A 23907-nucleotide genomic window follows, 5' to 3' on the forward strand; every position below is an offset into this window, starting at 1 on the left:
TTAATTTCTCAGTATCATGTTAACAAGCATTGTAAAATCGCTCAACTCATATGTTTAGTAAGAATCTTGCTGTAAGTTGTCCTATAGTATTTATATATTTGCTTTTTTTCTTTTTTTTGGTTAATCAAAAGAGGAGGCACGTGAGGTGCAGCTTAATGAGGTGTAACTTAATGAGGAAGACAACCAACAGGTTAAGGCTACTTACTTATCTTACGGCTATTATTATTATTTATTGCTATATGTTAATGTTATTTTTTATTAATATATAGGTTAATTCGTCCAGAATCTAACACAGCTAGAAGAAGGCCGTGGAATCATTCATTTGGACTTGGTTATACAAATATGTTATATAGTTAGGAAAAACCTCTTAATAGCAATGTACAATTAGAGCCCCTTAATACCAATGTATTACAATGTATTGTATTTTTGTATGACATTAAGTTTTGTGCAATGTACTGTATTTTTATATATGGTATTTTATTTTCTATTATGAGACATGAAATGCAAATTTAATTTGAAAATAAGTAAATCTATAAATATATATTTTTTTAAAATTAAAATTACGATACGCAAAAATGTTGTCATCTTTATTTATGGCATGGCCTTTCTTGACAGCAACCATAATGATACGCCTTGCGTGTCATAAATGTCTGTCGTAAATGCGCGTTGTAAATAGACGACGCGCAAAAGCGTGTTGTCTCTCATTATGACAGGGACTTCCTTGACACGCATTTGCGCTTCGTCTAAGCGTTTTACGACACGCATTGTGCGTCGTAAAATGTTGTTTTTCTAGTAGTGCCTCCAGCTATATAAACCCCTCCTTGGATCTTATTATTTTCGTCCGCTCCTTCATGCCTTCATACAAATGAAATTTTTCTCAAGCCTCCTCTCTCCTCAAGTCTTCTTGCTACTAGGGTTTTCGGTACAAGTCATTAGAGGCATCCATTCCTTTACTGCTAGCTTTCCAAGATTTTGAAGAAGGATTCTACTTTTATTATTTGAAATAATAATCAAAAGGTATGTAACCCTAAGTTGATTTGAATTTCAATTTCATACATAACCTCTCTCCTAGGGCTTCTTGATATTTATAGTTACTTATTATCAATAGAGAAAACATCGATCCTTTCTAGACTGCACGTGAACTTAACGGTTTAACTGTTTTTCCTTCACATGTAAAACTATATAAACTAAAAAAACCCATCAAATATAACCGACAAAATACTATAAGTGTTATTAAAGTTGCTAAAGGATTAAAGCTATCAACAGCCGAAAACCTAGACGAACATTTCTAGGTTTTTTTTTGGCAAACTCTGGATATCTCTGAACAAAATCTTGCCATGAAATTTCATCAACCGGATAACGCATCATATCATCTAGTGAGCGTCCAATATTATGTCAACTTATATCTTTAGCTTTAAATCTAGAGCTATACATTCGTCGATTCCTTGGAGTCAACATGGTGTTCTTTTGGGTGTTTGCTAATTAAAAGTAAATTTTTTGTGAGATGAGGAAGAAGGACATTAAGTAACTATAATTCCTTAAAAAAATTACAACGTGTAAAATATAAAGAGCATTATCGTTACCCAAACATGACTTGTTTTTTACCAGGATAAGGTGTGGAAACAATGAGATTGGAAAAAGTTGTCATGTGAAAATAAACCACAAACTAGATATATTGGTCGGAAGAGTTGTTAGTGACATGACATTGTCAAGCAATGATGTGCGCTAATAAACAAGGAAAGGTTCGGACAAAGAATTGCATAATGCCTATCCTTGCAATAAAGTTGGCAGTGTGGGATGGCGAGATCTGCCTTAACCATTTATGTACGCACCCCACTTTGAGGATTTTCCACGAGCACATGAAGTATTACACGAGCCGTGGGAAGCATGTTTAGGAGAAGGGTGATGTGGCTATGGTAAAAACAATTTATGAACTGAAAAACAATTTATGACATTCTGCTTGACAAAGAAGATCACAAAAAGAGAGATGTGGTTTTATAACCAATTGTGTTATAAAGAAGGTCTTGAAAAAGGCACACAATAATCCGTAATTTTTGTCAAGACCAATCACTACTGGAAGTTCACACCGTAGATTTTCCCTTATGAAGTTGAAGAAGGGAATCATGGAGTATATGTGAACACACCAAATAGTTGGATGATTGATTTCAATTTAAAACTTACCCAATATGAATAAGGAATGTAATTATTCAATTTAAACTATGATGACTATTTAAAAAAATTGGAGATATAGTGCAACTATGTAGGATGTTTTCGATAATTCGCCCTAAAAGTTACATCTTATTTAAAAGATTGAGAACATAATAATTCGTACATGTTAAATGATTCTGGGACGTTGGAATAATTTGTTAGGGTTGACATTCCATTAACCCATGTGAGATCATAAGCCCTGCACTTCTCTTCCCATTATCCCATATGCATTAGGATACATAAATATTATAACATCTACCAATACCATTTATATCATTTAAATAAAACTTCATCAATTAAATAAACTTTCGTTATCAATATTTCAAACCACATTTAGTGAAATCTTAAATACACAGACTTGTTAAAGGATATAAAATTGAGGTTACATGATTAATATTCCGTTCATGTTACCATATCGATGGTTGATCGGTACGTACATACATAGGGATTACTTCTTCTCAATCATTACCAATAATACAAACCCCCAAACCTACAAACCTGGATTATGTAATCAATTCAATTGATATAAATAACCGATCAACGGTTGGGTATACACACTATACCAATTCATAATAACTTCATCATGGTCACCAAACTAGCTGTCCCAGTCTTGATTTTCCTCTTCTTCCAGTACTCATATTCAGCAAAGGTAACATATAACGTCCTAAGTTCTGGAGCCAAAGCAAATGGCCGCTTAGACTCAAGAAGTGCATTCCTAAAAGCATGGGGTTTGGCCTGTAATTCAACAAATCCCGCCATCATCTATGCACCCATTGGCAGGTACTTGATAGGTTCTGCAATCACATTCTCCGGCCAAGCATGTAAGAGCAAAGCCATCACGATGAAGATAGATGGTACTTTGGTGGCTCCCTCAACCTATAATGCAATAGGCAACGCCCAAATTTGGATTAAGTTTTACCGGACTAACCATGTTACAATCTCCGGTGGAACCCTTGATGCCCAAGGTTCTTCTCTATGGGCCTGCAAATCCTCTGGAAAGACATGTCCTAAAGGAGCTACGGTTCGTACTATTATGCTTGCATGCACCCCTTATAAACTTTGATGTTGATTTTAAGTTCCTTTCTAAGATTATTTATATATCATTAATCTTGCAGACACTTGGCATCTACCATTCCCAGAACATAGTGATCCGTAATTTAAGGTCATTAAACAGCCAAATGTTCCACATCCTGCTATATGCATGCACCAATGCCAAGCTACAAGGGGTGAGCGTCTCAGCACCCAGGCTCAGCCCTAACACAGACGGTATCCATTTATCATCTTCCACTGGCGTCACCATCTTGAACTCTAAGATCTCTACAGGGGACGACTGCATCTCCATTGGCCCCGGCAGTTCTAATGTCTGGATAGAGAAGGTGGTTTGTGGCCCCGGTCATGGCATCAGGTACATGAGTATTTTTTAACAACTATGTTTTTGTTTTAAACTATGATATTGTTTTTCTCCAAGTGTGTTTGTACATCTGTTAATTAGTTGTGTTATGTGGATGCAGCATCGGGAGTCTAGGTTGGGACGTTGTAGAAGCCGGTGTTCAGAATGTTACTGTAAAAACCGCCACATTTATAGGTAGTGACAATGGTTTAAGGATAAAGACATGGGCAAGACGTAGCAATGGATTCGTGAAGGATGTTGTTTTCCAGCATGCAAGTATGGTGAACGTAAAAAATCCGATACTAATAGATGCAAATTACTGCCCAAACAATGAGAATTGCCCGAATCAGGTTTCAGGAGTAAAGATCAGCAACGTGCTGTACGAGGATGTACATGGAACATCAGCAACACGGGTGGCAGTGAAATTTGATTGTAGAAAGGGGAAGCCATGCACTAATATTAGACTAAAGGATGTTAACCTCAAATATGGGGGTCAACCAGCAGTGTCCTCTTGCTCCTATGCTGCTGGCACTGCTTCTGGATTACTTCAACCAACAAGTTGTCTCTAATTCAAGTACTCGTTTGAGGCAAATTTTTTAGGCAATCTTATTCGGGACTTTTATACATCCGAATTAGCAGACAACTAAAAGATTGGACTTCCAACTCTAAAATTAGTTGAAGCACGAGAATTTCTGATAGACACTCAAACTCGTGTTTGATACATCCAAACAAGCAGACACCTTTTTCTCTTTTTGTGGTAGATCTAGTTGTTAATTATTGAACAAAGCATAAGAGAGACCATCGATTGTGTACGTAGATCCTATAAAATAGGATAATTTGTTATTTCCTATTTGTTGTAACTTGTACTTTATATATCCCCTATCATAATAAAACAGTATCAATATGTCACGTGTCATTATATTAGCCCCCCTCATCGATTTATCCCGCCTAAAATCCTTAAGTGATTTTCCTAAACTACCCTTTATGCCTCTTATTCATTCGTCATTATCGGGAGAAAGCCGCTCATCGATTTGAAACCCTAATCTAGCCGCTCATCTCTCTCTCTCTCTCTCTCTCTCTCTCTCTCTCTCTCTCTCTCTCTCTCTCTCTCTCTCTCTCCTCGGTTTCTTCATGTTCATATGATTTAGGAATTTATGATTCCATTGTTGTTTAGATTGTATGACATCTAAATATTACTATTAAAAGAATTGCTGAGAATTCCATAGACGTTCAATCATCCAACCCCTGTTAAAGGTTGATTTATGATTGATTTATGAAATCGGAGTCAAAGTGAAGTAGGAAGCAATTACAATTTAGAAAGATCGAAACTTTAGGAGGATGGGTCTCATCGGAGATTCGATCAGTTCGTTCATTTCAGACAAGCCTTAAAGCGGGCCATCACTCTGGGTACGCTATCCTATCTCTTTCTACAACATGTAACCTAGATGTATGCCTTCACTTATTCATTTCTGATTTCTGATTTCTGCATATGATACGAGAATTCTATTATCCCCATTTTCATGCATCTAGATTATTCTGTTCTCAGATTTTTTATACTTATGCAGAAAACCTAAATTTGCATTGATGGAGTAGTTTCAGAGCATTACATCTTGTATAAAATTAGGATGATAAAGCAAAAGCCTCTTTGTAGAATTCATACTTTTAAGTTCTTATATCTGTGAATGAGATTTTGGTTCCAATCAAAGATTGTTTCTTGAAATAACTTGAATAACTATTTTTTTATATTATTATTATTTTTAAATGGTGTAAACAACAATCTAGATTTAAGCTTAGTGGTGACATGCCAATGTATACTTTTATATTATGTAATGCATCCATCGTTGTAGATCTAACACTAGGTTTCTTCAAGTTCGGGCTCCTAACTTTTATCATCTCGTTCCTACGAGCATCATCATGTTGCGTCGTGCCATGATTCAACCTAGTAGCCACCATAGAGTCGATCATGTCCCCGATAGTATCTACCACCTTAGCCATCATATCAGGTACCATATCAATCATCAGCTTATCATATAATTTCTCATATATCTTATGAAACAAACTCTTCTCTAGCCTCGACACCAAATCTTCTAAATCTGGTAACTCGTGTTGTTTTTCTTTCTCTGGTTGATCCTCGATTCTTTTAGAGTAACATTGTAACCTACCACCCTCGTGCAACCAGGGTGCTCTTGTCCTAAAACCATTGTCATCAAATGAACATTAGGTTTATCTAATACTTGTAAATGCAAAAAATAGGATTGTATTAACACTTATTAAACAAATGTTATGTGGAGATGAAGAAAAAAAAATACATTTAGCAACTCATCCGCTAATTGCTCACTCTCAGGCACTACAATGTATTCCCATGAGGGAGTGCGTTTTATCCTAACATAGATAAAATCTCTTGTCTGCTTGCTTGATATATGGTGTCCTTTTATTTTTATACCTAACTCGAAATATTTATCCCCATGATCTTTGTTCCTACAATACCTTAATGGGCCTAAGTTGGCCGAATTTTTGTTTTTCTTCACAACCTACTTACATTTTTTTTCCTTCACACATATAAATGAAATTAGAATTTATATGGTATAGAAATATCATAAAAAGTTACTAAAACCCAAAAAACTTAGAATTCTCCGGTGGATTTTAGGTTAACAAAAGCTTCCCATTTTTTTTGTCTAGGTACAAGTAATATTTTGATGTACTTTCGCCTATGTCTATGAAATCATTGACAATCGTTAACAAGCGTCGACTTGTAGGCCCTCCATGACTTGTCTCATACTTTAAGTTTTAAGTGTTTGTTTTTTGGGAGCATCATTTGGTATACTCCAATAATTTTATTTTTTAAAATAAAGTATAGTAATTATTAGTAACAGTTATTAATTAATGAACATTTAACAAATTACAAATATCATACCTTAATGTTTAACCACAGCTCATGACGTTTTGACTTGGATATTTATCCCAATTCTTTTTAAGGATAAAAATCTTATTCCTAGTGGTAACTCCACAATAAGTTGCAAATGTAGGTTGATTCATTTCAATAGCTCGATTATGATTATCGAAATCAACATGCAATGTTGCTAATTTTTCTTTAGTCTTTTCCCTTGTCAATGTGGCACTTCTCTTACTCCTTTCTATATTTTCCATTGTTGGGCGGTCAGGTTAATTCGGATTCATTGCAACTATCAGGTTAGTTTAGTAAAATAGTTTTTAGAATAACATCATTTTGCTTAAATAATTAAATATTAATATTTTTTAACATGTTAATCATAATTTGCTTATCATTGTAAAGTGTATAAAACAAATCATATCATTGTTCTTTAGGTAATCATATGTTTACTTTTGATATTAAATAAATTCTATTGTTAATAATAGATCCATATTGTAAAAAAATAACAATTTGAACCATTAGTTTACATATCAAATCTACTAAATTTAATTATGTAGGTACACTTTGAGACAATATTGACATATTGTAAAACTAACCATTTTAGCTTTTCAATAAAGATTTAGAGCATGAACGAGCAAGAAACACACCATACTTGCTTTTACCTTTTTTTCATAGAAGAACTGGACATGTGCTATGACTACTACTCATGTTTCCGAATGGTTTGATTCCATCTTCACTAATGCCAAACCGGATATTTCTAATCTCACCACAAAATTTTTAAAAATCAGAAACAATATTTTCCCATTAAGGAGAATCAACCACATGTCTTAATTTCCCATCTATTGTATGCTTATCGGCATGCCAATGTATCAATTCCGCATCTTCGGCGTTTGCAAATAACCGTTTTAATCTTGGTATGACAGTCAAATACCCTAACACTTTTGCAAAAGAGGGGAGGGGGGAGGGTTCTTTTTCACATCATTGTTTACTTCTATTTATTTCTTTTTCATATATCTTGATGCTCCACATGTAATATATTCATGTATATTAGAATGTTCGTTTCTATATAACATATAATCATTTGGACATGCATGTATTCTTTCGACTTTCAGATCCATCAGATACGATAGTAGTTTTACTTGGTATAATGAAATAGGCAACTCATTATTTTCGGGGATCATGTTATGTAAAAGCTCTAGCAAGTCCATCAAAATTTTATCATTCCAACAATTGTTTGCTTTTTCTAGCATAATTTTTTTTTTCTAAATTTAGTGCAACCAACATACAATGGCTTTTCAACATAATCAGACATTTGTTAAAAATTTTCATAATGTTTATCATGAATATTATTTTCGATATCATGTAGCATGTCATCTATTTTATTAGAATTGTCATTTTGTGAATCATCAACGTTATCACCATTATTTTTAGTATCAACTGTGTTACGATCAACAAATAACTCACCATGTCGTGTCCAACATGTATAACCATTCATAAACCGATAACATATCATATTTCTTGTATTGTGTTTAATTTCACTAAACTTTTTAAAATTATGATGATCATCAGCAACTTTAAAAAAAAAAAATTCAAGCAACCTAAATGTCATCGCTAGCATGAGCAGTTCATACATGCAAGTTTGAAGGTCCATTTGTAAATTATAAAATCGGTATTTAGTAAATACATATGCATGACATGGGTATAAATGTTGTAGGTAGACACTCCTAACTTACTTTTTGAATAATTTGTCTTATATGTGAATATATATTAGGGAAATCTCCAGAAAAGTCCTAAAATTTTACCCTAATTTACGAAAAAGTCTCAAACTAAAATTTGTTTACGAAAAAGCATGAATTACACGTAAAAATGACGATTTGACCCCTTTTTTTCGGTTTACCGGTTTTATTAATTACCTGTTTCACTAAAGTCCCATTATTTTACCCTAATTTGCGAATAAGTCCAAAAATAAAATTTACTGATAATTTGGCCATTTGTTGTATTTAACATACATTTTACCGGTTTCATTGCTAACCCGGACGCCTAGTCATTAAATGATATGATGAGATGAATATGTTTAGTTATATAATGCTATGTTTAGCATAAAACTTGATATCCTGATATATTGTATATCTTTTTGGAACACAAAATGTATCCAACGACGACTACAATAATTACATAAACTAGCAACAACTGCGTTATTTTTTATGTTTATAAGAAATATCAAATTGTCTATCTAATCTTATGTAACCCAATATATCTATCTCATCAAACATCAACTCATTTTTTGCCTTCTTTTCTTGGAAACACACATTTTATTGGTTTCATTGCTGCATAGATACATACTCATAAATGAGCCAATGAGATAGACATCAAATTTTTCAGTAAATGTGACATTATATAACTAATCGTATTCATCTTGCCAGCTAACTTAATGACTAGGTGTCTAAGTCAGCAATGAAACCGATAAAATGTATGTTACATGAAGAAAAGGGCGAAATCATCAATAAATTTTATTTTGGGACTTATTCGCAAATTAAAGTAAAATAATGTGACTTTAGTGAAACATGTAAGTAATAAACCCGGTAAACCGGAAAAAAGTGGTCAAATCGCCATTTTTACCGGTAATTCATGTTTTTTCGTAAACAAATTTTAGTTTACGATTTTTTTCGTAAATTACGGTAAAATTTTAGGACTTTTCGGAAGATTTCCCTATATAATAACATATCGACTATTTAAGAAAAAATCAACAACATTTCACATTAACATTGACTAATTAAGAAAAACATGGTAAAAGTGAATATGTTTATCTAACCTTAGTTATAAAAACATCCAAAACCACTTAGGTTTACTTTATATTAAATAATCAACTCTAAATCAAGCTTATCCGATTTTAGGCTCATCATTTTATATTTCAAACTTTCTTATAGGCCATATTTTTTTTCATCAAATTTAACCCTAGTATAGGTTGAATAAAATTATTGCACCTTTATTGGATTAGTTTCACTGTACAAATTGAATCGATGATTTAATTTGCCATAATAAATCAAAATCTTTTGCCACATGTCCTTTCATCAAAACTTTGACATATGTAATTGTGTGAGATTTTTTAATTATTTTAATTCTACATGTCATTTCATTGTTGACTAAGTTATAACATATGTAATACATGGTTGATAAATTAAAATAACATAGATAATAATTGTTATAAAAATATTTTAAACAAATTTATACAAGGATGTTCATAAAAAATGTAAAAAAAAAAAAAAAAAAAAAAAAAAAAAAAAATGAATGCTAGAAGATTATTTATAATTGATTATTTCTTTCTATCAAAGATTAAGTAATTGATTATCAAATATTTTGAATTTTATAATCTCTTCTAATAATGTTAGTTTTAAGGGATTGAGAAGAATTTAAATTTAAATATAAAATCATAGAAAAAGACATGTGTCATCTTATCTTAGATACTTATAAAGCTTGCATTTTCCCTTGATTGTCATGCATTTGAAACCCTCCACAATAATTTGCTAAAACCTCATGCATTTGAAACCCCCAAACCTTTTCACATTCTTAATAATTAATCACACATAATCAATAGTAATTCATATGAGATAATAATTTGCTAAAGCCTCATGCATTTGTATGGTATTAGAACATGTTTGAGTTTTTGGGTTTTAGACTTTAGTAAATGGGTAATCAGTTTGATACGTTGGATTTGAAGCTATCTTATTCGAATTACCTAAAACAAGAGATAAATTAATAATATATATATATCTTATTCGAATTACCCAAAACAAGAGATAAATTAATAATATATGCTCATGCATGTTTTGTACAAGCCCCAAACAAAATACAATATATCATGATCATACAATTAAGTTTCTTTTATTTCATTTTTGGCTTTATAACAAAAGTTTGTTTATGTGGCGAAGAAAGAAAATTTGAAGATGAATATTTAGGTCGGATGTTTTTATAAGATTTGTTTTAAATATATAATATAGATATAAATACACAAATGTGTGTCAAATACAGCTCATCACAAATTTAATGTTATAAACTACAATATAACCCAAAGTGGTTTTCCAAATATAATGTTTATACTATAATATAATATATTAGAAGAATACCATATACTAGATGAATCCCACATGTTGTGCAGAAATTTAGTTGCATAGATAATATATTATAATTATATTTAATTTAAAATAGGTTAGGGTCATTTGGTTGTTACATTGTTGTATTAGACACTATAGTCTCATATATTTTGAATGGTTCTTACAAAAATGATGTCTGTAATTTAAATATAACGTAATATCTTATGATGTTTATTAAATGATATTATCTTCGATTGAGCACTTTTTAATTGGAATCAACTTTATTATAGTTAAACATTTTGGCTCCAGTTTTTCTTTTCATTAGTTCTAGAATATGATTTTTTATATTAACTTAAAATATGTCACTATCTTAAAATAGATTAAGAATGAGATTTTTTATATTACTTAAAATACGGCACTATTTTTTATTAAATACTAAAACTAACAAAAGTCGTTAAATATGTATTTTTATGAGGTTCAACATAAATAGACAACCACAAATGAGAATCCATATCTAATCAATCATCAACTAATTACATTAGATACTAATGTGTACATAAAAATTATATTTAAAATTTTAAACTAATAGTAAAAAAAATTCAATATTTATTACGATAACAAATCTGTAAATCAAAAAATATACATGTTATTTAATCACATACAAGTTTTATGTATGGGTTATTCACAATACATTAAACCATATATAACCATATTAAACTACATAATTATCCCACTGCGCAACGCGCAAGCATTCGCCTAGTTTTTAAAGAATATGAGAAGAAAAATTTTAAAAAATATATATATAAATATAACAAATGCCACACAAATTCTTCTAGTTTTTAAAGAATATGAGAAGAAAAATTTTTAAAAATATATATATAAATATAACAAATGCCACACAAATTCTTTTAATAGAGAGACAAGAGAGATTAATCAAAAATCCACATATCACTAACATATATATATTAAAAGTATTTATTATATTATATTAAATTAAATTAAATTAAATGTGAGAATGAGAATGAAGCGTTTCTTTCCTTCTCTTCTAATCTCCTAGACATAAGGGCAAAATCAATGAGCTTTGATTCTGGCATTGGCATTTCAGTAGCACGAAACTCCTTCCCGAAATAAATCAAGGGCAATTTCTTATATGGATTTTGAGTTACCATGCTATCAATCACGTGACTGGTTCAATCATCCAGATCGGCATACACAAATCGACATGTACTAATCTTTTCCAAGTTTCTACTTCAATTTAATGTATATATAAGAATTCTATTTATTTCATTCTTCATCTCAGTAGGTTGATTACTTTGGTTGACTTTGAAAGAGTTTCATCTACAAAATCATCATCAACTACACAAGGTTAGTAATTCCACTTTTTTATTTTATTTATTTATTTATTTATTTTTTATATGTTAACACTTAACAACATCATTTGTTTTTAGTTTTGACTTGAACATGTGGTGTAAATTCATGCTTTTCATTATTCCCGCCACATGTCCGATGTAATGCCAATGTGTATTCAATAATGGGGCAATCTGGATATTCCTGTTTTGAGCAGACTCATTTACAAGAAAATTTGAGTTTTATTAGTCAAAATTACCTTTTCGACCTTTTTGTCCAAATTACATGTATGATTTATTTGATATTTTTTATAGATTCTTCAGTCTGGTCATCTTTGTCACTTTAAACTGAACAAAAAACTTCATAATGATAACAGATTCTTCAGAAATTGTCATTTGCCAATAAGCACAGATTCTATAAAGTATTAACCACACCCTAAAGTGAACAAAAATACTATTTTGTTATAATATCACATAAGTATCGTCTTTTATAAGTATAATTGATTTTTCTTTATTACAAAACTACTTCTGTTTCTTTTCTTACTGTTTGTTGTAAAGTGTTTCTTGTTACAAATGGCAATAAATTGTTAGGTGTGATGCAGGGTTTTTCAAAATACTCACTGTCCTCATTTATATAATTCCTTATGAGATTCATATATTCAACATGTTTTCATTACTTGATCAAAAAATATATGAAAGACTTGGCTACCTTCACTGGAGAAAACATGTGAAATATATTTTTCTGCTTAAATTCAATGTTACACTTTATCAACATATATATATTTTCATTAATTAAGGTTATTCTTGCAGTATTTCAAGTCTAAGCTCATTTTTTATTTTCTTTTACAGGTGTTTCTTATGGTTTTTCAGCACATTATCTCATAAATCACTTTATCATTAATCTTTTTTGTTGCTATCTGAGAAAAACTATCACTTGAAGTTTATTTAACTATTATAAATGATATCCTAATTGGATAATGTGGAACTAAACACAAGATGCAGTTAACGACACCTAACATTTCATTTTATGGGAGCAGATGGAAAAATGCATTTTATAATTATAGGAGTAATGAAGATTATTAATGTGATGTTATGCAAAAAATGCACCTTATAACACATCGTACTTTCAAAATAATTCTTGATAAGACATTGGCTTTGAATACACCCATTAGAAATGTACTTTGTTACTTGTTTCCTCTGTTTCTTCAACAGTTATATCAAGCTATATTACCATTTCCGATTTAATCTCGGTAATGGTTATGGTTATGGTTATGGTTATGGTTATGGTTATGGTTATGGCAGTGGACTTTGTTATTGATGTTTTTATAATAAGATTTCATAAGGTATTTTGTTATCACTATTGGTAAAATGGTTGTTGAAAGGAATGATTATTATGGAGTGTTTCATGGTTATTGCAATATAATTCTATATTTCTATTTTTATAATGGTTATATTAATGTGCTAGTTTATAACCCGTGAAACCACGGCTACAAAATTAATTAAACTTTAATAGTTAGAACAAAAAATTATTAATAAATTATAATCGTTAATTTAAATAAATATGTGAAATTATATCACCTTATAATTTGTATTAATTTTATTTTAATTTTTATTGCATTGTTATTAATTTATTGTAATTAAAGTGAAAATTTTAAAATTTGAAATAGAGAATTAATAGGTTGACAAGTGACATTAATTAATTAAGAGGTTTAATAGGATGACACATGGCAAAAAAAGAATAAAATGTGTATTAATTAGAAGGCCTAATATGATGACACATGTCAAAAGGATATTAAAATTATTCTTTTATTAGAATAGAGATTTTACTGACATGCATTTTAGAAGGATTGGGTTTGAGAATTAAAAGTATAGTAAAGGAAAGGAAAAATAATTCTTTAAAAATTGTTTTATTTGAAAAGGATTCACATAAATAATTTTGGTATTTAATCTATTAGTTATATCCATTAACCGAGAAGAAAATTTTACATAGATGTAGCGGGTAAAGGAGCAACAAGCTGTGTTGCAACTCATTTTTGGATGACAAAACTGATTCTTTTAAAAACATCTATAGTACTTGGGGTCATAATATTACTAAGCATGACCCGTTAGACTCTATTGAGTACCACCACAACTTCTGGTGCAAGGAAACCGAAAGTATCAAATGCAAAAGGTATAAACGTGTGTTGATTTTTCATGCATGTTTTCTTATGTTTTGCCACTTTGCATGATGCAACTTTTAAAGTCCTATAGTGAAAACCCCTGTTAGATCCACGCATGCATGTCTCCTACCAGTCCATCCAAATACTAAAACATCAGATGGTCTAAGTGTTGATCTTCCTTCCAATGGGCCAGTCAAAAAGTTCACAGGTGTCTCATTCTTGCCAAATCCCTAGTGCGCGTAAATATATTGAAAAAGAACATCCCTAACCAGACCGTGTCGGTACTTGAAACCCGAGAGCTATTTACAATGAACTGCATGCTCCCCAAAGGAGTCCACTCATGCCTTGCGACAAACAGGGCAAGTCTCATCAGCTGGAAATAGAGGGATCATAAGGCGATACTTGAGGATGGCGTAACACTCCACAGGTGATATATGTTGGCCAAGGCCGTTAATAGGAATAGTCATAAGACAATTCTGAGCATGTGGGGCCCTTAGACACTCAAAAATATCTTTCTGCCTAATCGTCATGTCGAAGTGAACTTCCATGTCTTAGACAATTTTACTAAAAAGGGAACTTGCCAATGAATGTTGGGCTTTTGGAGGGGTGGTGTCCATATTAGTGAAACCACTGAAGTCAAAGCCCAAAATCGTATCACGAAGACAGGCCAAAGCACAAATATAATTTGAATCCATACCACATATGCCGCTATCTTGTAAGAGATGGTCTTGTAACACCCACGATTGAGCTCGTGAGGCCACAAAAGCATAGGAGGAAGCCTCTACTGCTAAGTACAATCCCAAACCACCAAATCTAATTGGCAACGAGCCATTGAAGGTCCCCAAAAAACGAACCCCCGCAAACCACAATGTCCTCAATCGACCCACATAACCCTTTATCAAAACACAAAGCAACCTCTTCCATATGAACGGGTTGGCACGTCCTCATGCCAAAGAAAAGTTTGGCAAACCCCATGCAAGATCGAAGCGAAAGGAGCTCACTCTGGGGGGTCATTAAACTATGGTAGAAGGCGCATCAAATCAACAGCCTTAGCAGCCCTCTTTATGGCTAACCCGCTAACAAAACTCGCATCTCTACCAACACCTCCCCCAAGAATGTGACATCTCCAATTTCACGGCCAGAAAAGACCGGTTTGTTTATGCTTTGTTTTAAAATCAGAGTTATCTTTTAAAGAAAACAGTAGCGGAATTTGTCCCAAAAACAAAATGTGATAACCATTTATCAAAACATTTCTCAAAGAGAATCTATTTTTATTTAATAATAAAACATCGGGATGTCATGTTTCGATACAGACCAAAAGCATAAACAGTATAAAATAGACCCTACAACAATTATTTATAACTAATGCTCTATAATCCAAAATTTCTCGTCAAGTCCACCAACTTATACTCTAGTGCCATTACCTGTAATTGCAAAGAAAACTGAGTAGGTCAGGCTTGGTAGCCTGGTGAGCATATAAGGTTTTCAACCCAAAATAATATAATTATTATATTTAATAATCAAACAATCAACCCACTTACCCATCCCCCATTATCTCCATTTATCTTAAGGATCTACCCTAAGAATCATCTATCCTTCATTCTTAAGGATTGACCTGATGTATAGGCACGAAGTCACATTGTCGCCAGGGTTTACTCAATAGGCGCTAACTCCATAGTCACTAAGGTTTCTACAATAGGCGCTAACTCCATAGTCACCAAGGTTAATACAATAGGGGCTAACTCTATAGTGCATCCCATTGAGACTTCTCCCCCTAGGCAGGAGTCACCAAGGTTTATACAACAGGCGCTAACTGCATAGTCACCAAGGTTTATACAATAGGCGTTAACTCCATAGTCAATAAGGTTTATACAATAGGCGCTTACTCCATAGTCACCAACTATCCCATCTACCCATGTTCTACCCAACATTTTCGTAGATATAAATACTTACACAGTTTAAATCATTTAACACCTGTATAAAACATCAATTCCACACCCATCTCCAATAGACAAACAATATATAACACATAGCACGTATTTCATGACAAACACTTCATATATATGTGTTAAAAGAAAGTAACTACACACTACTACAAAACATATACTTAATACATTCAAACAATACTTGTATTAAAATCGTGTTTGTGAAAGGGACTATACACTCACACAAAACATACATTCAAACAATACTTGTATTAAAATCGTGTTTGTGAAAGGGACTATACACTCACACAAAACATATACTTAATACATTCAAACAATACTTGTATTAAAATCGTGTTTGTGAAAGGGACTATACACTCACTTGATCATAAGATGATTGGATAGCACTACGGCTTGTAGAAGTAGTATTCTTCGGTAGATCTGGAAGATCTTCACAAAAATTGGCTTCTCGTGGGCAGAGCTTCAGCTCAGGAATTTCACTTCTCTGGATGTTCGGGCTTCGGGACTCGCTTCGGGTCTCGGGATGATACCGGGGCTTCGGGGTATAAAATAGGGCTTAGAGAAGGTATCGGGAGTGGGAGAGTAAGGGAGGAGCAACCAAAATCGGCTGACCCTTGATTTCTATTTATAGGGCTAGATTTTGACCCTCACGTCGTGAGTTTCTAAAGTTCATGTCATGGTACTTGATCGTCACTGCATGCGTCATCACAACTTGCGTCTGTCAGGCTCCAGAAGGCGTCAGAAGTCAGTTCACGTCGTGAACACTGTTTTCACGTCGTGAACTCTGACACAGCTTTGGGGTTCGCGCCCGAACTTCAGAAATTCATAACTTTCGCATACGAACTCTGTTTTCGATGTTCTTTATATCCACGCAAAGGTGAGATTATGCTCTTCAACTCTTGTTTAGACTCCTAATATATTATTAGTAAATTATTTTTAGTAGGCCGGGACAGGAAAACTCCATTAGAAAATCATATCTTCTTCATCTGACATGCGTTTTCGACTGTCTTTTTATCATTGCACTACTAATAATGAGATATTCGATTCTCTTTTAGATTTTTTCGGCTAGAAACCACTCGATATCAAATTGAGTATTCGGGCTGCATACTGCTAAGTCGAAACTTCGGAAAAATCATAACTTCCTCATACGAAGTCAGATTTGGGCGTTCTTTTTTATGCACGTATCGGTTTAACGTATTCTACGACTTTTATTTAGATTGCTAAGGCCAAATATCGCTCTAACGTAAATTTACTATTTACATCGCGATGTGTCGTGCCGGTTCTGTCGCGAAACTTCGATAGCTCATAACTTCTTCGTTATCACTCGGATTTCGGTGTTCTTTATATGTATAGAATCCTCGTAACATATACTACAAATTAGTTAAGATTAATCCTTCTAAATAATCTTCCATCAAAAAGTCATTTTTGATGCTTATCGTCTCTAAATTAACTAGCCCTGATCTACGGGCGTTGCAATTATCACCCCCTTAGGATGATTACGTCCCGGAATCATCAACGAAATAGGTCTTGCAAAATGATTCCAATCTTCTGACTTAAGGCAGATGTTACATCGAACTTGGTTCTCCGAACCACGTAACAAACTCATCGTAGTCGGACTCAGTTTGATATGAATATTAGGGTCCGAATAACCATCATCCTACTAGTCATTACTGAAACACGGGTAATGACATACTTGAATAAAACGGAATCAATTGCTACCATCTTGGTAACCTTATGACTTTCTCTGATCCAAGTGCGAGTCCCGTGCTTCCGGTAGTATAGATCTCTACTACCATTCACACCTACTTATACTCGTCCCAAGTATTGTCTCGCAGTCAACCAAGTCACCATACATAAATCATATAATCATTCAACACATCAGATAACAAAACCAGGGTTTATATTATTTCTTGAAACTATTACACAAAAGTTCAAGTTCACCCTATACTATGTCTCTAACAGGCTATGCTTCATGACACAGACTTTATATATTAATATGAAGTCTTCATCTTTTAATCCTCCCATCGTTTTCTGCTTCGTCGAGGAGCATGTGGAATGCCCTCGGTTGTGGCGGTGTGTCTTTCTTTGGGCAATCTGTAGATATATGCCCTTCTTCGTTACATCTATAGCACGCCTTTTTGATAGGCCCACACTTGTTGGCGTAATGCCTTGTCTTCCCACATTTGTAGCAAGTCATCTCCTCACTACATTTCCCGAAGTGTTTCTTTTTACACTTCTCACACCACTTAGCTTCATCTCTTCCCCCAGATTTCGAGAATTTGCTTGTTGATCGTTGAAGATCCTTCATGTTTCCTTTTCTCTCCAACTTCAGCTCTTTCCAGACCCTTTTCCCTTATTTGGGTCTCAACATTCTTGGCAGCCCAGATGGCGTCTTTTAGAGTGGTTGCTTGCTTGACTATCAGACCAAAGTCCTCTGGTAATCCATTGGCAAACTTGTTGACCATGGAAAGTTCCTTTGGAATTAGGTATGTAATAAGCTTCATCTTCTCCATAAAGCTTGTAGCGTATTCAGTGACGCTTAATTTTCCCTTCTTTAGATTCTAGAACTCATTGTTGATTTCCATAAGATCCTGCTCAGAGCAGTATTGCGTTTTCAGTTGCACCACGAACTCTTCCCAAGAGATCTTGCTAGCTTCCCCCTTGGGCATCGAACCATCCAGTAACTTCCACCAGCTCAGTACTCCAGACTTTAATAGGGGAACTGCAAGAGCGGTCTTCTGTCTGTTGCTATACTTGCAACTTTCAAACATTGTCTCCATCTTGGAGATCCAGTCCATGACTTGCACCGGTGTCGGGCTCCCAGAAAGACACAGTGTTTTGGATGCCATGAAATCCTTGTACTTGCATCCACTTCCGTCATTTCCTCCATCCTGGTTGTTTCGGTGAACTATTGGTGGGTTGGCTTGACCAACAGTCCCACTGTAGTTCCCTCCTTTCGAATGCCCTCCATTTACTTCGGGCTCTTCCACTTGAATTGACAGTTCTTCACGATTCTGGCGAAGCAACTGCCTGGTCTCCTCCATTTGACGATCTAACATCGCCTGCATCATTGCTTGTACACCAGCCATCGTCATTGGCTCAGGTGCTGCAACTACAATAGGTATTTGCTCAATCACTGGTGGTTGATTCTTGTTCTCATTTGCGTTTCCAACTCCGCTTCTAGTTCTTGCCATTCTTGATCTATACACCGAATAAGGTGAATTTAGATCCTCATTCACGATAGATACATATATCATCCTTATCACTCCAAAACGTTTACATGCTAGTTCTAATATCGTGGACGTACGCTTAGAATCCAAAACACATAAGGTTTCCCGATTCGGTCGGCAACAGACCATAGATCCGAACAAATAATATCATATATGGCAACATATAAGATTTAGCACATAAAAGAATTTTAGGCAACTTTCCTAAAATAAACTAGTGCTCGTGTCAATTTAGGTGTACTACCTAACATATTTTAGACAAACTCCTCATGATCATTACTTAGCATTCTAAGTTTAAGTGTAGAAATTTCTTACAAAATTCCTAGTTCGATTAAACTAATGCTCTGATACCAACTGTGGCATCCCCAATTTCACGGCCAGAAAAGACCGGTTTGTTTATGCTTTGTTTTAAAATCAAAGTTATCTTTTAAAGAAAATAGTTGTGGAATTTGTCCCAAAAACAAAATATGATAACCATTTATCAAAACATTTCTCAAAGAGAATGTAATTTTATGAAATAATAAAACCTCGGGATGTCATGTTTCGATACAGACCAAAAGCATAAACAGTATAAAAAAGACATTACAACAGTTATTTATAACTACTGATCTATAATCCAAAATCTCTCGTCAAGTCCACCAACTTATACTCTTGTGCCATTACCTATAATGCAAAGAAAACTGAGTAGGTCAAGCTTGGGAGTTTGGTGAGCATATAGGGTTTTCAACCCACAATAGTATAATTATTAAATTTAATCATCAAACAATCAACCCAATTACCCATCCCCCATTATCTCCATTTATCTTAAGGATCTACCCTAAGAATCATCTATCCTTCATTCTTAAGGATTGACCAGAGGTATAGGCACAAAGTCACATCATCGCCAGGGTTTACTCGATAGGCGCTAACTCCATAGTCACCAAGGTTAATACAATAGGTGCTAACTCCATAGTCACCAAGGTTTATACAATATGCGCTAACTCCATAGTTACCAAGGTTTATACAATAGGCGCTAACTCCATAGTCACCAAGGTTTATACAATAGGCGCTAACTCCCTAGTCACCAACTATCCCATCTACCCATGTTCTACCCAACATTTTCGTAGATATAAATACTTACACAGTTTAAATCATTTAACACCTGTATAAAACATCAATTCCACGCCCATCTCCAATAGACAAACAATATATAACACATAACACGTATTTCATGGCAAACACTTCATATATATGTGTTAGAAGAAAGTAACTACACAATCACACAAAACATATACTTAATACATTCAAACAATACTTGTATTAAAATCGTGTTTGTGAAAGGGACTATACACTCACACAAAACATATACTTAATACATTAAAACAATACTTGTATTAAAATCGTGTTTGTGAAAGGGACTATACACTCACACAAAACATATACTTAATACATTCAAACAATGCATGTATTAAAATCGTGTTTTTGAAAGGGACTATACACTCACTTGATCCGAAGACGATCGGACAACACTACGACTTGTAGAAGTAGTATTCTTCGGTAGATCTGGAAGATCTTCACAAAAATTGGCTTGTCACGGGCAGAGCTTCGGCTCAGGAATTTTACTTCTCGGGATCTTCGGGCTTCGGGACTCTCTTCGCGTCTCGGGATGATACCGGGGCTTCGGGGGTATAAAATAGGGCTTAGAGAGGGTATCGGGAGTAGGAGAGTAAGGGAGGAGCAACCAAAATCGGCTGACCCTTGATTTCTATTTATAGGGCTAGATTTTGACCCTCACGTCGTAAGTTTCTAAAGCTTACGTCGTGGGACTTGATCGTAACTGCATGCGTCATCAAAACTTGCGTCTGTTAGGATCCAGAAGGCGTTAGAAGTCAGTTCACGTCGTGAACACTGTTTTCACGTCGTGAACTCTGACACAGCTTTGGGGTTCGCACCCGAACTTCAGAAATTCATAACTTTCGCATACGAACTCTGTTTTCGACGTTCTTTATATCCACGCGAAGGTGAGATTATGATCTACAACTCTCGTTTAGACTCCTAATATATTACTAATATATTATTTTTAGTAGGCCGGGACAGGAAAACTCCGTTAGAAAATCATATCTTATTCATCTGACGTGCATTTTCAACTGTCTTTTTATCATTACACTACTAATAATGAGATATTTGATTCTCTTTTAGATTGTTTCGGTTGGAAACCGCTCGATATCAAATCGAGTATTCGGGCTGCATACTGCTAAGTCGAAACTTCGGAAAAATCATAACTTCCTCATACGAAGTCAGATTTGGGCGTTCTTTTTATGCACGCTCTCGGTTTAACGTATTCTACGAATTTCATTTAGATTGCTAAGGCCAAATATCGTTCTAACGTAAATTTACTATTTATGCCGCGATGTGTCGTGTCGGTTCTGTTGCGAAACTTCTTCGTTATAACTCGGATTTCAGCGTTCTTTATTGTTGGAATAGTGTCTAAGGCTGAAACTATATTAGGCAAGTATTTGACCCGGTTGTGCATGGTCCTTTTGGATTGCCTTCACCATAGCAACTTGACAGGATGATTTATTATGAGAGAATAAATATTATTAATATATTATGAGAATAATATAAGGAATACTAATATTGTTATTTGATTAATATAAGTCATAAATTAATTAGTATTAATTTGGTGACTTAAAGAGATTAATTAAATATGAGGGTATAAACTGTCAATTGTTTGATAGTTACACTTTAGACTGTAAATCCTTATTGGATAGAGGATGGACGAATTCTAGAAGCTAGGGATAGCTTAAAATCGTCCAAGGTTATCTAAGGAATGGATTTGGATTGCTTTAAGGAAAGATTATCCAACTAGGGTTTAAGCTGAAACCCTTAAGGAGTCTACAAGTATAAATAGACCCTCTGGCCAAGGGAATTCGGATCTCATCTCAAGTAGAGATCCCCTTGCCGAATTTCCTCCCCTCTCCTCTCTCTCAAATCATTCTCCTTGCTAGTTGGTGTTTGTAAGTCATTAGAGGAGTGACAATTGTGACTCTAGAGCTCCAAGACAACAAGATCAAACAAGAGATTGAAAGGTAAACTTCTAGATCTGATTTTGTATTGTTCTTATACCTAATTAGTCATTAGAAGTCTTGGATTCAAAGCATGTTTAATTAGAAAGCCTAGATCCAAGCATTAGGGTTTTTCATGCGCATATAGGAAAGTTCTTATGGCTAAAACCCATCAGTGGTATCAGAGCCTAGCTTGGTTTCTATTAAATTGTTGCTTGTTTGTATGATTCTTAACTGCAAAATTCGATTTTTATGTTTCTGAGTCATGGACTCGGCGAGTCCCATAGTGGACTCGGCGAGTTGACTTGACTCGGCTAGTCCCTTGGTGCACTCGGCGAGTCCAAGCGTCAGGAATGGCCAGATTCGGGATTTCTTGATGATTATCTTAAGGAAACTTACCTTAATCATATTAGATCAACCCTAATCCGATTTTTTGATATATATGACTATAATCTTGATCTAATTAAAGATATTTATCAACTAATAAAATATTTAATTTCCTTATATGATAATTAATTAATTATTTTGATTAAATTGGTAATTATCTTATAAGAAATCTTGAATAAATCAAATATAGATAATTATGGAATTAATTGTTGATTAAAATTATTTGTTATTTGATCCTCCATGTTTTAAATGGTTTAAAACTTGTCCTCAAGTTTTGAAATTTATGTTTTGTGATTAGAAGTTTTAATTTAGACAATTTAAATTTCAAACCCTAAATTTTAAAAGTTTAAAATAGAACCCTATACTAGTATAATATTACAAAATTAATATATATATATATATATATATATATATATATATATATATATATATATATATATGTATAACTAAAATGCTAGTCTTACCGTTAGTAGGCCTCATTCACGAAGCTGATCTATAAGGTGGGTATAAGGTTGCGGCCTATAAAATGGCGCTTAATGGCTGTACACTCACACCCACCGCTTGCTTGATCGGTGGAGGGTCGTTAGCCGAACGGGTAGGATAGGGCAAACTGATCCTCTCATTAAAAGTATAATAAGAAATATAAAGTAACTACATATTTTTTTTAAAATTTCCCAATCTTAGTTACTTTAGGAAAAGTGAATTGATGCAATCCCATGAAATTACACTTTGCACCCTTGCTAAGAAGTTAGTGGAGCGTGTGTGGTTTACCGGCACACTAATTGGTTCTAAGCAAAGGTGGCAAAGGGTGATTCATTGTTTATCATAGTTCGATGGAGCGTGTGTGGTTTACCGGCACATCGAATAGGTGATCATTACAATGAAGGCACCATGTGAATTTGCATGGTAATTCACACCCGCTTTGTGATCCTCGGTATCCTAGTCACAAACAAGAGGGGCATATCGAGATTTAAACATGCCATTGAATAGTTTCAATGAATCTCATCCGAACCTAGGAATTCTCAATTCATTTAGGACTTAAAGTTATGTTTTGTGGTGGAGAATTAGTGAATCGTCATTCACTTATCTTCATATTATTTGCATTTTGGATTACGGCATCCCTTTTCTAATGTGTAAATATTGTTGTTGGATCCTATCCCTAATTTTTTTTGGGTAATAATTAGGGAATCGTATTCTAATCTATCTTTGTCCTTTCTAT

At 33.8% G+C, this 23907-nt stretch overlaps 1 protein-coding gene across 1 annotated transcript; it reads left to right on the forward strand.

The window, feature by feature from the left end:
- The first annotated feature begins 2784 nt into the window (after positions 1-2784).
- LOC145057849 (polygalacturonase-like) lies at positions 2785-4584 on the forward strand. Its single transcript, XM_079005762.1, has 3 exons — positions 2785-3229; positions 3324-3613; positions 3720-4584. Exons 1-3 carry the CDS (start codon positions 2792-2794, stop codon positions 4165-4167), a joined length of 1176 nt encoding a protein of 391 aa, XP_078861888.1. The 5' UTR covers positions 2785-2791; the 3' UTR covers positions 4168-4584.
- Positions 4585-23907: the final 19323 nt, after the last annotated feature.

This window comes from Lactuca serriola, chromosome 6 (genome assembly GCF_051521515.1).
Source record: "Lactuca serriola cultivar US96UC23 chromosome 6, Lser_US96UC23_V15, whole genome shotgun sequence".
NCBI classification, from domain to species: Eukaryota; Viridiplantae; Streptophyta; class Magnoliopsida; order Asterales; family Asteraceae; genus Lactuca; species Lactuca serriola.

Bases quoted from the DNA above. Each gene is read 5' to 3' on its own strand.
- LOC145057849 (XM_079005762.1), top strand. From the start codon at position 2,792: ATGGTCACCAAACTAGCTGTCCCAGTCTTGATTTTCCTCTTCTTCCAG. The intron at 3,230-3,323 runs GTTCGTACTATT...TTAATCTTGCAG, and splicing joins CATGTCCTAAAGGAGCTACG to ACACTTGGCATCTACCATTC. The intron at 3,614-3,719 runs GTACATGAGTAT...ATGTGGATGCAG, and splicing joins GGCCCCGGTCATGGCATCAG to CATCGGGAGTCTAGGTTGGG.